This window comes from Schistocerca cancellata, chromosome 6 (genome assembly GCF_023864275.1).
Source record: "Schistocerca cancellata isolate TAMUIC-IGC-003103 chromosome 6, iqSchCanc2.1, whole genome shotgun sequence".
Classification (NCBI taxonomy): Eukaryota; Metazoa; Arthropoda; class Insecta; order Orthoptera; family Acrididae; genus Schistocerca; species Schistocerca cancellata.
In genome coordinates, this window is record NC_064631.1 from 485,623,036 (window position 1) to 485,644,581 (window position 21,546).

General features: G+C 42.7%; 1 protein-coding gene across 1 annotated transcript in view; it reads right to left on the bottom strand.

Moving 5' to 3' along the window:
• Positions 1-21,546, bottom strand: part of LOC126190942 (uncharacterized) — a 150,876-nt gene that overhangs the window by 59,869 nt on the left and 69,461 nt on the right. Inside the window, exon 3 of the mRNA XM_049931584.1 lies at positions 188-451. Coding sequence (XP_049787541.1) covers positions 188-451 — 264 coding nt within the window. The remainder of the gene's footprint in view (positions 1-187; positions 452-21,546) is intronic.

Sequence of the window (21,546 nt, forward strand, 5' to 3'; positions counted from 1 at the left end):
TTGCCAGAACTATATACTTACATGGATATGGTGTCTGTTCTTTCGGACATGTCCGAAAGAACAGACATTTGTTGCGATTTTTTTCCGTCAGACTATTTTGGCATATCGGTGTACATCACAATAGTGTAAATGACTACTGTGATTTTTTTGTGTTTACGTTGCTCGAGTGTAGAGACGGCCCACTTGCCTGATACTCCATGAAGCCGGGGCGCCTGAGGCGGCTGCCAATGATCCCGATGATGACTCCGTGGCGCTGGAAGCTGCCGACGTCGTCTGCCTCAGCACCGCGGTTGTTGCGGCAGCCGTCGTTGGTGAAGACGGAGTGCGAGGAAACGGAGAGCAGTGCGGAGAGCTTGATCTCGTCGTAGCTGAGGCAGGCGCTGAGCACCAGGGGCGGCCGCTCCTCGTCCGTACCCACCAGCTCCCAGCCGCCGTTGCCCTTGGTTCCGTCCTGAAAACACCAGCCGCACTCCTACCGATTAGCAACGCCGGTTTCCCGCTATTGTGTCATAATGACGTTTATACAGGATATATTCGTTAGAGTGTGCAAGAATTTAACAAGACATAGAGGATGCTCCACTGAACAATTTGAGGTAGGGAACCTGGTGTCGGAGAAGCCAGCTTAACCCTTTATTTTGGCAAATGGTAAAAATAAAAACAAAAAAAAACAGTACTTATATTTATTTATTACGCTTAAAGAAATACTATTCAGTCAGTTTTTGAAATTTTTGACAAAAAATATGAAAATTATGAAATGTTGCTTACAAGCAACATTGCCAGCAGTAGACCACATTTATACATATTATAGAAAAAAAGTGTTTGCCAATAACCTCAAGCAAAAGGTTTCCTGTACGTGAATAATTTAATTTATAAACACATTTATGCATTCCTGCTGTGTAATAGAACTGTTTCATTTTCCCTTCTAGTTCTTCTTGCAATGGAGTTTTCGGAAACAGTTCCTCTTTGGAACGAAGCACAATACTGGATTGCATTTTGAACACATGACTGTAGAAAATCCAGATGGACAATAATGACAACGACCTTTGGGACCGTATACAGGCCAATGCTCCATATTATCATATCGGACATCTTGCGTAACAGTCGGAGCAGTTGGCTTCCTCTTCTTTTGTGGTGGTGTTATATCTATTGAGGGCCTTCCTACTTTCCTTTTCCCTGAAAACATCAAATCATTGGCAATATCTGCCCTGAATGACTTCAGTGAGGTCTTCTTGTCCAGAGATTCTCTTCGAAATACCAGTCAGGCATTTACAACACTCAGATCTAGCATAAATCCAAACAATCTCATGTACCAACACCTAGTTTTCATTGATGCTCTTTAGAGCTCTATCAGCATACCAGCAAGATCAACTCCTCCCATATGCTTGTTGTACTGACGTACAATACTGGGACAGAGCATATCAGTTCTTCTTTTTTCGTTGCTGTCCCATTATTTTACTGTTGAGAGTGGTTGGACAACAGAAAATGAGCTTTCAAGTGTCAGATTTTATTGTTTTGAATATCCGCCGTAAGCATATGTAATATACTAATGACACATGTCCCAACTATGGGCAATGTTGCTCACAGGCAACATAAAAGTTTTATACTATTTACCTAATTCAAAACAATATTAGATTGAAATATTTCTGCTGTAAACTCACCTCTGGGTATTTCTTGAAGAAAATCTGCTAAGATTAGTGCCAATTTATTGAAATCCACTCTTTCAGAACCAAAATAAGACACCCCTGTTGCTCACACGAGGAGATCTCTGTAACATCACTGCGCAAACTGCCATCTCGTGTGGAAAACCTTGAACTATTACAACAACTGGCATTCACAGTGTGTAAAGGAACGTTGCCTGGAGGCAACAATGCCAGTAAAAGGCACTGGGAAGTGTTTGTTGTCCCATAAGGCCAACGTAAATTTGATGGTGCTTGAGAGCAACACTGCCAAATAAAGGGTTAAGGAGATAATAGGAATAAAATCACATTACTGCGTACTTTTTTATTCAGGTTAGTTACAGTTAACCGCAAATACCATCACTGACACAGTGAACGTACCACTTGTACTGTACCTTGAAAAATGTGCTGAAACTGAAGGCCATCAACCTCAATGCAAGCATGACATCGGCGAACAAGATTCTGACGCATCCTGACAAATATCACTGGTGGTTTTCGAATCACATCACAGGCAGCTACAGTTCTGGCAACTAATTCCATCTCCCGTGTTCACTGGGGTCACGTACACAGGTGACTTTAGATATCCCATAGGAAATAACCAAATGGATTCAGATCTGGTGAACTCGCAAGCCATGGAATAGGTCCTCCCCTTCCAACCCAACGATCAGGAAATACATCATTGCGATGGTTGCAGATATACGCACTGAAGTGAGGTGGTTCACCATCATCTTGTATCCACATCCTCCAACGAATAGCCAAGGTTAAGTTCTCCAACTACTCAGCTATGTACGAACCTCAAGTACAGATACCCGGTCAGATGGCCAAGTAGAAGATATGGCCCAATGAGATTGTCGCCTACAATGCCAGCCCAGATACTCACAGCAAAACATACTAGATGGTGTGTCTGTAATACAGCGTGGGCGTTTTTCTCACCCCAACATGGTTCTTTCTGCTCTTTGAAATTCCATCACGATCAAGTGAGGCCTCGTCAGTAAACAGCACAATTTGGAGGAAATCCAGTCGATCGATCCATTTTTGGCGCAACCACTGACACAATGCGACTCTTCGTGCAAAGCCAATCACAAGCATTGCGTGGTCTCGTTGTGGTTGATATAGATGTAATTGTTGCTCGTGGAGTACTCGCCACACGCTAGTACACACATCAAAAAACGTTTTGCGTCACCCCAGTTCCCAGAACTTCTGAAGATAGACGTTGACTGTGGATATTGTACCACAGACACAGTCCCTCTGTCTGTTCAGAGATGTCACTGAACCCGCCCAGAGATGTAAACAACCATGAATGAGCAGCACCTTTTAGACCGAGGGGGTCTGACAGCCGATCACTTCCAATCATTCCACCAGGAAGGATGTACATGGCTCGTGTTGTCTGTAGTTCAACCAAGCCTAGATGGGCCATACCGCGGTGTGATCGAGTCTGCAGTGTTACTTTGTGCCAGGAAGGGCTCTCAACAAGGGAAGTGCCCAAGCGTCGCGAAGTGAACCAAAGTGATGTTGTTCGGACATGGAGGAGATACAGAGAGACCCCAGCTGTCGATGACATGCCTCGCTCAGGCCGCCCAAGGGCTACTACTGGCCGGCCGCGGTGGTCTCGCGGTTCTAGGCGCGCAGTCCGGAACCGCGCGACTGCTACGGTCGCAGGTTCGAATCCTGCCTCGGGCATGGATGTGTGTGATGTCGTTAGGTTAGTTAGGTTTAAGTAGTTCTAAGTTCTTGGGGACTGATGACCACAGCTGTTAAGACTCATAGTGCTCAGAGCCATTTTGGCTACTACTGCAGTGGATGACCACTACCTACGGATTACGGCTCGGAGGAACCCTAACGGCAACCCCACCATCTTGAATAATTATTTTCGTGCAGCCATAGGACGTCGTGTTACGACTCAAACTGTACGCTATAGTCTGCATGATGCGCAACTTCACTCCCGACATCCATGGCGGGGTCCATCTTTGCAACCACGACACCGTGCAGTGCGGTACAGATGGGTCCAACAATATGCCGAATGGACCAGGATTGGTATGACGTTCTCTTCACCGATGAGTGTCGCATATGCCTTCAACCATCGTCAGAGACGTGTTTGGAGGCAGCCCGATCAGGCCGAACGCCTTAGACACACTGTCCAGCGAGTGCAGCAAGGTGGAGGTTCGTTGCAGTTTTGGGGTGGCATTATGTGAGATCGACGTACGGCGCTGGTGGTCATAGAAGGCGCCGTAGTGACTATAGGATACGTGAACGCCATCCTCCGATCGATAGTGCAACCATATCGGCAGCATATTGGTGAGGCATTCGTCTTCATGGACGTCAATTGCCCCCCACCCCCATCGTGCACATCTCTTAATGGCTTCCTTCAGGATAACGACATTGCTCGACTAGAGTGGCAAGCATGTTCTCCAGACACGAACCCTATCGATCATGCCTGGGATAGATTGAAAAGGGTGTTTATGGACGACGTGACCCACCAACCACTCTGAGGGATCTACGCCGAATCTCCGTTAAGGAGTGGGACAATCTGGACCAACAGTGCCTGACGAGCTTGTGGATAGTGTGCTACTACGAATACAAGCATGCACCAATGAAAGACGACGTGCTACTGGGTATTAGAGGTACCGGTGTGTACAGCAATCTGGACCACCACCTCTGAAGGTCTCGCTGTATGGTGGTACAACATGCAATGTATGGTTTTTATGAGCAATAAAAAGCGCGGAAATGATGTTTATGGTGATCTCTATTCCAGTTTCCTGTACAGGTTCCGGAACTCTCGGAACCAAGGTAATGCAAAACGTTTTTTGATGTGTGTACGTTCAGCGACCATTTCTACATCTACATCCATACTCCGCAAGCCACCTGACGGTGTGTGGCGGAGGGTACCTTGAGTACCTCTATCGGTTCTCCCTTCTATTCCAGTCTCGTATTGTTCGTGGAAAGAAGGATTGTCGGTATGCCTCTGTGTGGGCTATAATCTCTCTGATTTTATCCTCATGGTCTCTTCGCGAGATATACGTAGGAGGGAGCAATATACTGCATGACTCTTCGGTGAAGGTATGTTCTCGAAACTTTGACAAAAGCCCGTACCGAGCTACTGAGCGTCTCTCCTGCAGAGTCTTCCACTGGAGTTTATCTATCATCTCCGTAACGCTTTCGCGATTACTAAATGATCCTGTAACGAAGCGCGCTGCTCTCCGTTGGATCTTCTCTATATCTTCTATCAACCCTATCTGGTACGGATCCCACACTGCTGAGCAGTATTCAAGCAGTGGGCGAACAAGCGTACTGTAACCTACTTCCTTTGTTTTCGGATTGCATTTCCTTAGGATTCTTCCAATGAATCTCAGTCTGTCATCTGCTTTACCGACGATCAACATTATATGATCATTCCATTTTAAATCACTCCTAATGCGTACTCCCAGATAATTTATGGTATTAACCGCTTCCAGTTGCTGACCTGCTATTTTGTAGCTAAATGATAAAGGATCTGTCTTTCTGTGTATTCGCAGCACATTACACTTGTCTATATTGAGATTCAATTGCCATTCCCTGCACCATGCGTCAATTCACTGCAGATCCTCCTGCATTTCAGTACAATTTTCTATTGTTACAACCTCTCGATACACCACAGCATCATCTGCAAAAAGCCTCAGTGAACTTCCGATGTCATCCACCAGGTCATTTCATGTGCATTACGACGAGTACTTGTAGCGGATTCCGCTGCAACATGTTGCAGCACTTGCTCTTCAGAATCGGATGTGTGAGTGGTCCTCATGTTGCCAGGTTTCTCGTTTCTCCTTTCCAATGAACCAGTCTCCGCATTCGTCGATCGAAAGAAATAAACACTCGTCGTGACGGATGATGCCTGTTGGGAAATCGTTCCCTGTACAACTTTTCAGCAGCGAAAGCCTTGCAACGTACTTCCCATCCACAAGGCGATTGTCAGTGAGTTCTGCGAAACTGTAGCGGTACCGCTCCGTTGTATTGTACTGCACGTCTATGAATAGCTCTGAATAAAGAATGGAACTGTCGTTGATTCATAGCACGTTCTGTCATGGAGCAATGTAAATACGATACAACAGAATCACCTTATGGACAAGTAATGTGAACAAAACCTGCTTCATGACTTGCTAATAATCAGGTTCGTCCTCCTTGTTGCCTTGCAGGAAATAAAAAAATGTACTTGTAAATAAGTATCTCAGTACGTGTAATCTTCTATGCGTGTTAGTTGCGAGTAAGTTGGAAAGCAGTAATGCTAGACAATGAGATAGACAAGTTTACTTTCGTATCTCCTTAAGCTGGCTTCTCTGACCCAAGGTTCCCTACCTCACCAATTGTTGAGTGGAGCATTCTCTATGTATGTCCCGTTACTTTTCTGCTTGCGCTTACGGGAGCACCCTACATACACCGGTTGGACAAAACGGTGGAAACGCCGTGAGAAATACACGCTTGAACATAAATGCAGATACTAGCTGAGCCTGCAGCTGCGCTATTTTATTCGACCACAAATGGCACATATACAATGTTAATACGTTGTAAACGTTAGTCGTGGTCACAACCGTGTTCTGTGTAGTTATAAGAGTGTTACGTTGAAGCTAAGTGAATGCGAAAGTGGGGAAAATAGTTGGTGCTCGTGTGATAAGTGCTAACGTGACCAAGGCAGCCAAAATGTTTTGTGTTTCAAGAGGTATCGATCGTATCGTAGATTTATACCGCATACAGGAACACGTAGAAGAGCTATGACTCAAGTTTAAAAGGATAATTCACCATGCGCTAGATAGACATGTACTCAGTAGAGCAGTTCATAGTGGGAGGGAACCTCCATGATATAGAGTCACTGTAAAGATATTCTAAAGAAACAGAGATGACTGTATAATAGGTGTAAAAGTGCAGAGTTGCGGATACAGAGATCCTGAATGAAATGCGTTTGGCTGTGAAGAGAGCGATGCGTGATGCCTTCAGTGACTGCCACCACAGAATATTGTCAAATGATCTTCACAAAACCCAAAGAATTCTGGTTGTATGTAAAGGCTGTTAGTGGCACCAAAGTTAGTGTCCGGTCCCTAGTGAATGAGACAAGAACTGAAACTGAAGGCAGCAAAGCAGAAGCTGAAATGCTTAACTACGTTTTCAACTTTACCTTTACAAAATAAAACCCCGGACAACCGCGACAGTTTAACCCACGTACCACTGAAGAGATGGATGAAATAAGCATTAGTGTCAGTGGTGTTGAGAAACAACTGAAATTATTAAAATCGAACAAAGTTCCATGGCCCAACGATTCTATACCGAATTTGCGGACATCTTAGCCACTCTTCTAACTGTAATCTATCGTAGGTCTCTCGAACAAAAAAAAAGTGTCCAGTTGCTGGAGAAGACACAGGTCACACCCATCTACAAGAAGGTTAATAGAAGTGGTCCACAAAACTACCGTCCAGTATCCTTAACATGGATTTGTTGCAGAATCTTAGATCATATTCAGAGCCCAAACATAATGAAGTATCTTGAACAGAATGACGTCGTCCACGGATTCCAAAAACGTCAATTGTGTGAAACCTAACTCAAACTTTTCTCACATGATATACTGAATGGTTTGGATCAAGGCAGTCAGGTAGATGCAGTATTTCTTGATTTCCGAAAAGCATTGACTCAATACCACACCTACGCTTATTGTCAAAAGCACAATCATATGGGGTATCAAGTGAAATTTGTGACTGGACTGAGGACTTTTTGGAAAGCAGCATTTTACCTTGGATGGAAAGTCATCGTCAGATGTAGAAGTAACTTAAGGTGTGCCCCTGAGAAGTTTGTTGGGACTCTTGCTGTTCATGTTCTATATTAATGATCTAGCAGACAATATTAAGAAAAACCACAGCCTTTTAGCAGGTGATGCAGTTATCTATAATAAATTTGTCTGAAAGAAGCTGTATAAATATTCAGTCAGATCTTGATAAGATTTCAAAGTGGTGCAGAGATTGGCAACTTGCTTTAAATGTTTAAAAATGTAACATTGTGCACTTCACAAAACGAAAAAAAAACATAGTAGCCTACGATTATAATATCAAAGAATCATCTACATCTACATGTACGTCTACATGGTTACTCTGCAATTCACACTCAAGTGCCTGGCAGAGGGTTCATCGAACCATTTTCATACTACTTCGCTACCATTCCACTCTCGAGTGGCGCGTGGGAAAAAGGAACACCTAAATCTTTGCGTTCGAGCTCTGATTTCTCTTATTTTATGATGATCATTTCTCCCTGCGTAGGTGGGTGTCAACAAAATATTGACGCATTCGGAAGAGAAAGTTGGTGATTAAAATTTCGTAAACAGATCTCGCCGCAAAGAAAACCGCCTTTGTTTCAATGACTGACACCCCAACTCGCGTATCATATGTGACACTCTCACCCCTGTTGCGCTATAACACGAAACGAGCTGCCCTTCTTTGCACTTTTTCGATGTCTTCCGTCAATCCTACCTGGTAAGGATCCCAGACAGCGTAGCAGTATTCCAGCAGAGGACGGGCAAGTGTAATGTAGGCTGTCTCTTTAGTGGGTTTGTCGCATCTTCTAATTGTTCTGCCAACAAGAAACGCAGTCTTTGTTTCGCCTTCCCCACACTATTATCCACGTGGTCTTTCCAATTGAAATTGCTCGTAATTGTAATTCCTAGGTATTTAGTCAAATTGACAGCCCTTAGATTTGTGCGATTTATCGTATACCCAAAATTTATCGGATTTCTTTTAGTACCCATGTGGATGAACTCGCACATTTTTTTTGTTCAGTGCCAATTGCCACATTTCGCACCATACAGAAATTCTCTCTAGATCATTTTGTAATTGGAATTGATCGTCTGATGATTTTACTAGACGGTAAATTATAGCGTCATCTGTAAACAGTCTAAGGGGGCTGCTCAGATTATCACCTAGATCATTTATATAAATCAGGAACAGCAGAGGGCCTATGACACTACCTTGCGGAACGCCAGATATCACTTCTGTTCTACTCGATGATTTACCGTCTATCACTACGAACTGTGACGTCTCTGAGAGGAAATCACGAATCCAGTCACACCACTGAGACGATACTCCATATATACGCAATTTGATTAATAGTCGCTTGTGAGGAACGGTATCAAAAGCCTTCTGGAAATCGAGGAATGTGGAATCGATCTGAGATCCCTTGTTGACAGCACTCATTACTTCTGTGTTACAGAAGAACGATATTTTCTGAATCCGTGTTGGTTAAGTATCAATAAGTCATTTTCTTCAAGGTGATTCATAATGATAAGAGTACAGTATGTGCTCCAAAATCCTACTGCAAATTGAGGTCAGTGATATGGGTCTGTAATTCAATGGGTTACTCCTATTTCCTTTCTTGAATATTGGTGTGACCTGTTAGAATCGCAAATTCATACAAATACCTGGGTGTAACGCTTGGTAGGGATATGAAATGGAGTGATCATATAGTCTCAGTCGTGGGTAAACCAGGTGGTAGATTTCGGTTTATTGGAAGTATGCTGGAGAAGTGCAATCACTCTACAAAGTAGCTTGATACAGATCACTCGTGGGACCGGTGGGATACTGCTCAAGTGTGTGGCACCCGTACCAAACAGTACTAACAGAAATATAGAACGTATACAGAGAAGGGCAGCACTAATGGTCACAGATCTGTTTGATCTGAAGGAACTGAACTGGCAGACTCTTGAAGATAGATGTAAACTATCTCGAGGAAGTCTGTTAATAAAGTTTCAAGAACCGGCTTTAAATGATGACTAGGAGGATACTACAACCTCCCTACGTATTGATCACATGGGGATCTCGAGGATAAGATTAGAATAATAACAGCACGCACAGCGCTCCATATTTGAATGGAATGCGAAGAAACCTTAATAACTGGTATAACGGGACCAACCCTCTGCCAGTGGAAAAACATCATCCGCTAAGGAATAGCGCGAATGAAATTGTGTGTTGAGTGATCGTGACAGACTGGTTATTGAGGAGGATTGTGACGAAAAATAAGAGGACGACAGCGGCAAAAATCGTCCGCAACTGAACGTCGCACTCGTGAACCCTGTCAGCACCGAAACAACATGAAGGGAGCTCAATGAGCAGGAAATTTCAGGGTGAGCTGGAATTCCAGAACCACTCACCTGTGACGCAAATGTCCGTAACACGAAAAATGGTGCCGGAGCCTTAAAAACCTGGGCAAAGGAGCAATGGAAGAAAGTCATTTAGCCGAAAGAGTCTTGCTCTACTCTGCTTCCAACTTCTCGCCGAGTCTGCTTCCCAGGAGTGATACATGGCGGGGCTTCAGTGATGATTTGGACAGCCTTATCGTGGTATTCCGTGGGCCCCATATCTGCAAATACACAGGTGGAGCAAAGTCTTTTTTGAGCAATTTATTTGAAGCTGCACACAATCCAAAGGTTGGTTTGAACATCACTACAATTGGAGTCACGAACGGTGGCGGTCGAGTTTAGCATGTTTTGCGCACCTACGACGTGTGATCAAAAAGTAAAGCGATTCTTTTAATTTTATGGACTTTGTACATCCGATTTTCAAAAAAAATTTATCTTGTTGGTACACATGTTCCTGATGCACTGCTTGAATACTGCTCAGCAGTGTGGGATCCGTACCAGATAGGGTTGATAGAAGAGATAGAGAAGATCCAACGGAGAGCAGCGCGCTTCGTTACAGGATCATTAAGTAATCGCGAAAGCGTTACGGAGATGATAGATAAACTCCGGTGGAAGACTCTGCAGGAGAGACGCTCAGTAGCTCGGTATGGGCTTTTGTTGAAGTTTCGAGAACATACCTTCACCGAGGAGTCCAGCAGTATATTGCTCCCTGCTACGAATATCTCACGAAGAGACCATGAGGATAAAATCAGAGAGATTAGAGCCCACACAGAAGCATACCGACAACCCTTCTTTCCACGAACAATACGAGACTGGAATAGAAGGGAGAACCGATAGAGGTACTCAGGGTACCCTCCGCCACACACCGTCAGGTGGCTTGCGGAGTATGGATGTAGATGTAGATGCATGTTTGCATTTTTAACTGTCTTGAATAATTAGCTTATTGTTGACAGTCCAAAACGTTATACGCGTTTTCGAGTGTTCGGCGAATTTTTACTTTCGAAATGAATGGATCAGAGAATATTCATGAAATTAAGCTTGAAACATGGAATACAGTGTAGCACCGCATTCGAAATGTTGACTGTGTCTTTTAGCGAACCTACTATGAGTAAGACAATAGTTTACTAGTGGTATAAACGTTTCAAAGAGGGTCAAGAAGACGGACGTTGAAGACAACGACCACCCTGGGTTTCCTAGCAGATTAATTACTGACAACAATGTGGAAGAAGTAAAGAAAATAGTTCTGGAAAATCGCAGAAGCACTATCAGAGACGTTGCAGATGATGTCAGCACATACTATCATAACAGTCGCGACACTCTTCCTTGTTTTTGTTACCCATAGCGACAGCAGCGCCCCAAGCGGCCAGCAAGTGACACTTCCGAAAGCGAATATTATCGTTTATATTGATTTGTAACATACGTTTTACAATAGGTAGCGTTTGTAGTGTCATAAAAATCGACAACTAGTTAAAAATGACACGACGTTCGTCATTATTTAGTTTCCTAATGACGCTAAGACGTAAAAAACGGTACATGTAAGCAAGCAGACTTTATTGAAGATTCTCTTGTAACGTACAGACATTTACGTAATAATGTTGTTTTCCTGTAATAACTAAAAATTGCTGGTAAGCACCAGAAGACATTTTTTTGTCATCGCTCTCCTGACTGGTTTGATGCGGCCCACCACTATTTCCTCTCCTGCGTCAACCCCTTCATCTCAGAGCAGCACTTGCAACCTACGTCCTCAGTTATTTGCTGGATGTATTTCAATCTCTGCAATCTCTGTTTTCCTCTACAGTTTTCATCCCCTGCAGCTCCCTATAGTACCATGGAAGCTATTCTGTGATGTTGTATTTGTCAACTTGTACCGCCTTTGAATAATACAAACGTATAATAATTTTTTTAAAAATTCACCTGATGATGGCGACATGTTTGATCGCCGAAATATTGTGCCCGTTGGACACTATAGACCGGCAGCATACCCGTGGATATTTTGATTAATTTTTTTAAAAGTTTACCTGTGATATGCTCGAATGACATTCTGTATTATTATTATTATTGTTGTTGTTGTTGTTGTTGTAACTAATTGTTGCAATAATTAAACAGAAGTAAACAGTTATCGTAGGCCGTTTTTGTGCCAGGTGCGAGAAATGCTGAGCAAGGAAACCAAAATAGGGGAGGAGGAGCTTAAAATAACTTATTTTTCAGAAGAGGGGTATTTTATTGGTAGAATAAAGGGAAAGTGCAATCAGTCTACAAAAGAGATTGCTTGCAAATCTCTCACATGACTGGTTCTAGAATATTGTTCAAGATACCGTATTATCCTGTCAGTGTTTTCCATATATCCCTTTCTTCGCCGATTCTGCAGAGAACCTACTCATTACTTACCCTATCAGTTCACCTAATTTTCAACATTCTTGTGTAGCACCACATATCAAATGCTTCACTTCTCTTTTATTCCCATTTTCCCACACACCAAGATTCATACAATGCTGTGCTCAAAAAGTACATTCTCAGAAATTGCTTCTTCAAATTAAGGCCTATGTTTGATATTAATAGACTTCTCTTGGTCTGGAATGCCCTTTTTTCCAATGCTAGTCTGCTTTTTATGTCTTCCTTGCTCTGTCTGTCTTGGGTTATTTTGCTGCTTAGGTAACTGAATTCCTTAACTTCATCTAGTTTGTGATCACCAATCCTGATGCTATGTTTTTCGCTGTTATCATTCTCGCAACTTCTCACTACTTTTGTCTCTTTTTCGATTTACTCTCAGTCCATACTTTGTACTCATTAAACTCCTGTAATTCTTCTTCACTTTCGCTGAGGATAGCAATATCCTCAGCGAATCTTATCATTGATATTTTAATTCCACTCTTGAATCTTTCTTTTATTTCCAGCAATGCTTCTTCGATGTATAGATCGAACAATGGGGGCGAAAGACTACATCCCTGTGTCTTACACCCTTGTTAATCCGAGCACTTCGTTCTTCGTCTTCCAATCTATTGTTTCCTTTTGTTTCGTGTACATATTGTGTATTACCCGGCTTCCCCTATAGCTTACTCCTATTTTTCTCAGAATTTCGAACATCTTGTACCATTTTACACAGTCAAACGCTTTTTTCAGGTCGACAAATCCAATGAACGTGTCTTGATTTTTCTTTAGTTTTGCTTTCATTATCAAACATAACGTCAGAATTGCCTCTCTGGTGACTTTCCCATTCCTAAAGCCAAACTCGTCGTCTTCTAACATATCCTCAATTTTCTTCCCCCCCCCCCCCCCCCTCACCTGGTGTTAAGCCGATTGTGCGATAATTCTCGCACTTGTCGGCTCTTGCAGTGTTCGGAATTGTGTGGATGATGTTTCTGCGAAAGTAGCCAGACTCATACATCCTACACACCAACGTGAATAGTCGTTTTGTCGCCACCTTCGCCAATGATTTTAGAAATTCTGATGGAATGTCGTCCATCCCTACTGCCTTATTCGATCTTAAGTCTCCCAAAGCTCTTCTGAATTCTGATTATAGTACTGGATCCCTTATCTCTTTTATATTGATTCCTGTTTCCGCTTTTATCACGCCATCAGATAAATCTTCCCCTCATAGCGGGCTTCAATGTACTCTTTCCACCTATCCGCTTTCTCCTCTACATTTCACAGTGGATTCCCATTGCACTCTTAATGTTTCTATCCTTCATTTTAATTTCACAGAAGGTTGTTTTGACTTTCCTTTATGCTGAGTCAGTCCTTCCGAAAAGCATTTTTTTTCGATTTCTTCACATTTTTCATGCACCTTTTCGTCTTGGCTTTCCCGCTCCTCCTGTTTATTTCATCCCTTAAGTGACTTGTATTTCTGTATTCCTGAATTCCCCTGAACGTTCTTGTACTTCCTTCTTTAGTCGATCAGTTGAAGTATTTCTTCTATTACTCACTGCTATTTCTTCTAGTATCCATTGTTTCTTCCCAGTTACCTTCTTCGTACCTATGTTTTCCTTTCCAGTTTCTGTGATCGCCCTTTTTAGAGATGTCCTTTCCTCTTCAACCGAACTGCCTACTGAGCTACTCGTTATCGCAGTGTCTATAGCCTCAGAGAACTTCAAGCGAATCTCCTCATTCCTTAGTACTTCCATACCCCATTTCTTCGGGCATTGATTCTTCCTGACTAATCTCTTGAACTTCAGTCTACTTTTCATCACTACTAAATTGTGATCTGAGTCTGTACCTGCTCCAGGGTACTCCTTACAATCCAGTGTCTGACCGCGGAATCTCTATCTGACCATGGTGTAATCTAACTGAAATCTTCCCGTATCTTCCGCCCTTTTCCAAGTGTACCTTCTCATCTTGTGATTCTTGAACAGGTTATTCGCTATTACCAACCGAAATTTATTGCAGAACTCAATTAGTCTTTTTCCTCTCTCATTCCTAGTACCAAGCCCATATTCTCCAGTAACTCTTTGTTCTACTCCTTGGAAAGCAACAGAAATATATGCTTCTCATACATGAAATATGTTTTTATATTCTCTTGCTTTCAGCGGAATAAGCTGCAAATATACACATATTCGAAAGTATTTCTTCGTGAATAAGTTGTAGCTTATGTCACTGAATCAATGTGATTCGTCTGTTTTACATGTATTTACGATCATTTATGTCTCTTGGTTATTTATTAACGCATGTAACGCAAAAACGTAACCACTATTTTGTTAATTTTGTAGAAAATTATTAAAAACAAACACTACGCTGACATGCAATTCTAATATCGCCCCAACCGTCTAACGGTAACAATTTTCGCACGAGAGACTGTTGTGACTGTATAAATTAGACTGTGATGTCAGCGTATACTTTGGCTCATGCTAAGCTACTTTTTTCTGATGTTTTGGGCATGGAACGTATAGCAGCAAAGTTTGTTTTGAAATTGTTGAATTTCTACCAAAAGAATGTCGCATAGACACTGCTCAGGAATTGCTGAATGAAGTCGACAACGATCCGGAGCTTCCAAAGGAGGTTATAAAAGGTGACGAAACACGGGTCGAAATCAAGGCCCAATCGTCGCAGTGGAAACTGCCTAAAGAGCCAAGACCGACAAAAATTCAACGAGTTCGATCATATGTGGAGGTTCCTCCCACTGTTTTCTTCGATTGCAATGAGTTAGTGCATCATGACTTCTGTCTTTTGTCATACAGGAAGGAATACTACCTGGAAGTTATGCGCCGTTTGCAGGAAGCAATCTGAAGAAAACGATCAGAATTGTGGCAAAACCACACATGGAACCTGCATCACGATAATGCTTCCGCTCAATTTAATGTTTGCTCGTCATTTTTGGCCAAAAAAAAAAAAAAGAAAAAACGAAACTGTTATATTGTCTCAGCCACCTTATTCGCCGAACATGGCCTCAAGCGACTCGTTCCTGTTCCCGAGGTTTGATAGAACCATGAAATGACGTCGTTTTGCTACCACAGATGAGATAAAAACAGAATCGTTGAAGGAGATGAGCACCATAAGGAAAACTGAGTTCCAGAAGTGCTTCCAAGATTGCAAAAAGCGACGGTACAAGTGTACTATATCTGATTATCTGATGGGTATTGCTTTGAAGAGGACAAAGGTGATGTTCTTTAAGAAAAACAAAAATTCTCGTTACACCTCGTACGTCATGCATTCTCCAAGAGCCAATGGGCGTTCAGTAGTGCTCTGAGCGCTCTGTTGTGAATGTCGTAGCAAATGCGAGGATTAAACATGATCGTAGCGCGCTATTTAGTGAATTTTTATTCCATTTATTGGGAGCTGTCATCGCTGATCATCATCATCATCTTGGACAGTTTCCAGCCACTGGCTGGGTCTGTCGGGAACACAAGCCTCTCCATCGTGTTCTGTCTTTCCACCATTCCCCCTCTTCCACCTTCGTCCAGTTCTCTCCTCTTCTCGTCACACATTCCTTCACTCCCTTCACCCATCTATCTCTTGGTCTTCCTCTGGGCCTCTTCCCCTCCAGTTGCAGATCAAACATCCTCTTAGGAATTCTTCCCTCATCCATTCTCTTCATGTGTCCATACCACTGCAGTCTTGATTTTTCTATCCTGTCCTGTACTGGTTCCTCCTTTAGTCTTTCCCTCACATACTCATTTCGCAATCTGTCTCGTCTTGTTACACCCAACCTGCTCCTCTGGAACTTCATTTCGCTAGCCTGTATTCTACTTTTGTCGCTTTTGTGCATTACCCATGCCTCACTTCCGTATGCCAATATGGGGACAAAGTAGGTTCGGTATATAATTCCCTTGGATTTCTGTGGCACCTCCTTGCTCCAAATAAGCCCCCTAATGCATTTGTAGAACTGCCCTGCTTTTCTGCACCTTTCATTTATTTCCATTGCGTTTCCCCCCTTACTTTCAATCACGCTTCCCAGGTACTTGAAGTTCTCTACCACTTGTAGTTTTTCCCCTCCACAAGTTATATCCACATTTGGCCTATTCGTCTTCCTTGTTGTGACAATTATTTTACTTTTCTTTGCAGAGAAATGCATTCCATATTGTGCTGCCGTTGCCTCCCATGCATCTAACTGCTCTTGCACCTCCTTCTCGCAATTTCCCCATAACATCAGGTCATCGGCAAAAAGCACTGCTTTCATTTTATGATCTCCAATTGCATCTGACACTTGCTGTAGGATTTCATCCATAACAATAATAAACAATAAAGGCGAAAGTGCACTTCCCTGTCGCAGCCCATTTTCCAGCTTGAACCATGCAGTACATTCCCTCCCCACTTTCACACAACTCTCACTTCCCTCATACATTTTTCTGACTTTTCGTGTTATCTCTTCATCTATCCCTTTTGCATTCAGCACATCCCAGAGCTTGTCCCTACAGATACTGTCATACGCCTTCTCAATATCTAAAAAGGCCATGATTAAGTCCTTCCCGTACTCATAGTGCCTTTCCTGCAGTTGCCTTACCGCAAATATGAGGTCCGTTGTTGATCTTCCCGGTCTGAAACCGTACTGCTCCTCTTGCAGTCTACTTTCAATACTGCTTCTTATTCTCTTCTCCAGGATCTTTTCATAGATTTTTCCACAGTGGCATAGCAGGGTGATTCCTCTGTAGTTCTCACATCTCCTTTTATCCCCTTTCTTGAAGATCGGGACTATAATTCCTTTCTTCCAATCCTCAGGAATTCTGTTCTCCTTCCACACCACCCTCAGCACTCTGTATAGCCACTGGGTTCCTACTTCTCCTGCTGCTCGTATCATATCCACTGTTACTTCGTCCCAACCTGGTGCCTTGCCCCCTTTCATCCTCTTTATGGCTTCTTCCACTTCATTCCAAGTTAGATCATCAATTTCCCCACTATTATCATCGTCTGCTGCCTTAGGCTCTCCATCGCTGTTAGTTACCCGCTTGGCGGCATTCAACAGATCTTCAAAGTACTCCTTCCAAATCTTTTTGAGCTCATGCATTTCCTCCACAACTCTTCCATTATTATCCATGATCCTCAGGCACTCGCTTCTGTCCTTCCTCTTATTTCTTACCATGGTGTAAAGTACTTTTTTGTTCCCTTCACTGTCCTCTTCTAACATTCTTGTCCATTTTTTCATCCACTTCTTCTTCTCCGCCCTTACTATGGTCTGTGCCGCTTTCTTGCTTTCCTTATATTTTACCCTAGCTTCCTCTGTTCGGGTCTGGAACCATTCTCTGAAGGCTTTGTTCTTTCGAAGTACTGCCTCTTTACATATGTTGTTCCACCATGGGGTTTCCTTACTTCTCCTCTTTGTGCTAGTTCTTCCGCACACAATCTCAGCTGCCTCAACTAGGGCCCTCTTAAAATCTCCCCATTCTTCTTCCACTGTTCTCTGATCTTCCTTTGGCAGCTTCTTCCTGATCAGTGTCTGGTACTGGGTCCTCCGTTCATCCTCTTTCAGCATCCATGTCTTCAACCTTTTCTCCTGTATATCTGTTGCCCTCCTATCTTTTTTCTCTCTCAGGGTGGCTACCAACAGCCGATGGTCACTGTCTAAGGCCTCAGATGGAACGACCTTAACATCTGTGAGGCTGCTCATCATCTGCCTATCCACTAGTACATAGTCTACTACTGAAGTTTGGGACCAGTCCCCACTGTACCAAGTTATTTTGTCATCGCTGATGGTGGTGGTAATTGATAAATTCTTCATAAGCAAGCGAGAGACATAATTTCCAGGACACACGCTTTCTTCAAGTGCAAAGAACGAGTCTGCGCGTACCGCAACTGTCGCTTAGGACCGTGCCTTAACCTTCGCGAACCGCCATCGTTCGTAATTCGGACTGTAGGTGTGGTCCTGTTGGAGGTGGTAAACCGCTGCCTTCCCCTGATCAAGTAACTGACATAATTAGTTACAGGGGATCTACAGTTCAAAGTGCACTCCGTACCATGGTGCAGCTTATCAGTTTTCACATATACAGTACATTGACAGAAGTAAAAGAAGAGATAAGTGACAGAAAAAAATCCTAGGATCGACTGAGGGTGGAACCCAGACTCCTGGGACCGACTAGCAGTCGAATACGAAACACTGGGATTTGTCGTCTGGAACTTACCTACTGAGATCCGAGGTACACTCGAGTGTAAAAAGGGCTTAATCATTACAGAAACACGCAAATAATTCTTTCGATATGAAAAGAAGCACAGGGTGGTAGTAAAATCTAGATTCATTTCTAAGAAATAACAGATATATCTACGTAACACATAACGATACTCCATTTTCGTTATATTGTGGGCCATTCTCTTTTTCAATATAGCCAAGAAGAATTAGATCGATAGAGAATGCGTGCGTGCTGTTGGTGGGGGATTTCGAGATTTATCTGATAAGGAGGAAACATAGAAGACACTCGGAAATTTCACAAAACGACACCCACAAGAATAAACACGTAGTTACTTGTCAGTAAGTTCCAAAAAACTGGAAACATTACCAACTAAACGCGTGCCACGAGACTTCCCGTACCACAAGAGACCATTCAGCGGATCAGAGGTCCTAATGCATCAACCTGTTGGTTAAGCGACGTGCTTGACACGCCAAAATCAGCGGTTTCGACGGTAAAGAAACAAGCGTACCACACTCAGGTGTTTCACAAACTAGACCACGAAGATACGCTTCTCGCAAGCTGTGTGTTATGATTTGATGGAAGCTTCACGTAGCGAACACCTCATTATGTTTACTAATGAGGCCGCATTCCACATCTGTCGAAAAGTTAATAATCGGAATTGCCGCCTGAGATGCAACAAGCCACCTCATGCTGCAACTGAACGGCAAAGAGACAAGCCAAAAATTACAGGAAACGTTGGTATGCTGGAGCAATTCCTGGAATCACACTTCAGCAAAGAAGACGGCATTGCTAACACTGCTGTAATAATGTAATGTCATGTGACGAGGGCCTCTCGCCGGGTAGACCGCTCGAATGATGCAAGTCTTTCGATTTGACGCCACTTCGGCGACTTGCGTGTCGATGGGGATGAAATGATGACGATTAGGACAACACAACACCCAATCCCTGAGCGGAGAAAACCTCCGATCCAGCCGGGAATCGAACCAAGGCCCTTAGGATTGACAGTCTGTCGCGCTGACCACTCAGCCACCGGGAGCGGACAACACTGCTCTGGCCCAACAGGATACAGCAACCCCTGATTTTATTCTCGTAGGACGGGGGTACAGGTACCTAAACCGAAGATCCACCAACAGATGGATAGAAAGAGGCTCTGCAAGACTGTCTACTGCCTTCTACCGCCTTCGTCTGATTTGGATTTCTTCGTTTGGGGTACGTAAGGTCAACGGTGTACAAAACAGAGGTAATGGATCTACAGGATCTAAGAGCTCAAATCTGGTATGCAGCGTGGGCTTCTTCACAAGATATGCTTCAGAATTATTTGGGTCTACTCTTCAACAATGGAAGTAATGCTTCCAAATGGACGGAGGCTGTGTTGAAGCACGCTGAAAGTGTGTACATAGATTTGGCTTAGTCAGCCTGTAACAACAATAACGTTATCCTACTGTATATGTAATAAATTTTTGTCTTCTGAATCTCGATAAATTAGTATAATCGATATTCTGGTTTCATTTCTTTTTTGTTTCATGACATTATGTTGAAAAAGCTATAAACAAATTTCGATGTAAATTTTAATATTTATGTCAAATTTCAAGTAATGTTGTAATCGAAGGGAAGTGTACCTAATGTTGAAACTATTGTAAGATGTGAAAGTTGTATTTGTACGCCTGGTCCATACGTAGGCAATGTATTAGAATATGTGGAATGTAAAACCTTTGGTGAATACCCTGTCTGTAGGGGAGCAGGAAAAGGTGGAGGTAGGCGAGCGCGGGAAAATGAACACGGGCACAGTACGGCATAACGGGCTCAGCAGTAGTAGTCGGAGTTGGGCAGCGATCTGAGAAACACGTGCTGGACTGAGGAGGCTCTCCTGGAACAAGTGGTTTCATTGAGCCTCGGATGCGCTGTTTCCGACGTCTATACAGCATAACAATATTCCATAGGCACAAAATGGAAAAGCATTGCGACGCCATGAAGAAGTAAAGTGCCGATATTTCATGAGCCATTGCTGTAATTGCACGTGTGCTTTGTGCCTCGCCATCTCGCCGCCTGCCGACCGCCTCATCGATACGAACAGGTTGAAACTTTTCAGTACTGTATTCGTGTGGACCAGTGTCACTTTTGCTACATACTGTTCAATAATAACTTAAATTTTACCAGAACTGTCCTATCAATTAATTATCCTCACAACTAACCTAGACAGGGTCCTTTCCACATGTTGTGCAATCCGAGTATCCCAAGATGAAGATTTAAAGTTTCTGTTAATAATAATTACCTGCAGACCTATCTATGTTAGAATGATGTTTAAAGAACTTTGTTGTTAATGAAATACTGGACGAATAATATAGGTCTGACCAAGTTGGAAGATAATATTGAAATTGGTTTAGTAATGAAGTTTATTTAAATTGAGACAAAAATAACGGTAGTTAAATGAGCAGGAAATAAGACAAAAAGAGTGGTAAATCATATATTGGAAATCTAGAATGCTTAAGGCTCTCAATGATCAAACTTTCACTACAGTTATCATAACAGTTTCAGGCCCTCCCCCCCTTTCTCCTTTCTTTCTTTTCTATTCATTTGAATCCTGAAGTGTGCTGAACTGCTTTGACCAGCAAAGTTAAAGTCAATATAAAACCTAAATTTATCAGTGTTTTACCCTTCTTAAAATTGACATTGTATGTGTGTTTCAAAAGTGCTGTTTCTAGGGTAACCTATGCCCGATTTCAGTCGGATCAATAGACAAAACGCAGTTTGTAGTAATCATTATAGTGTAATGTTGTGTATTTATAGCTTGTCCAAATTAGTACAGAAAGTGAAAATATTAGTTCAGTAGATTTCTCTGGTTCTAAAATTTACCATATAATGCAGTATTACTACGTGTTGTTATGCTTGTACGTACATCCACTTGTACAAGGAAAAAACTCACTTAATGCCTAATTAGGCTGGCGACCGTATTATTAATAATTGGTAGCATCTACTGTGTATGTTTCTTGCCCGTCCTAACGTGTAGTTGCACTTCAGACTTGCTTGACGTATCATTGTTGTTACTGAGTGAGTGTAAGTCTGAGTTTGCCTCCATTCAGGTACACGCGGTCAACATATTTACTAAAATCCTTTCTTATAAGGTGAAGCCCGTCAACTTACCATAGTACAGGCTTTAAAGAGTTAACGTACGCGA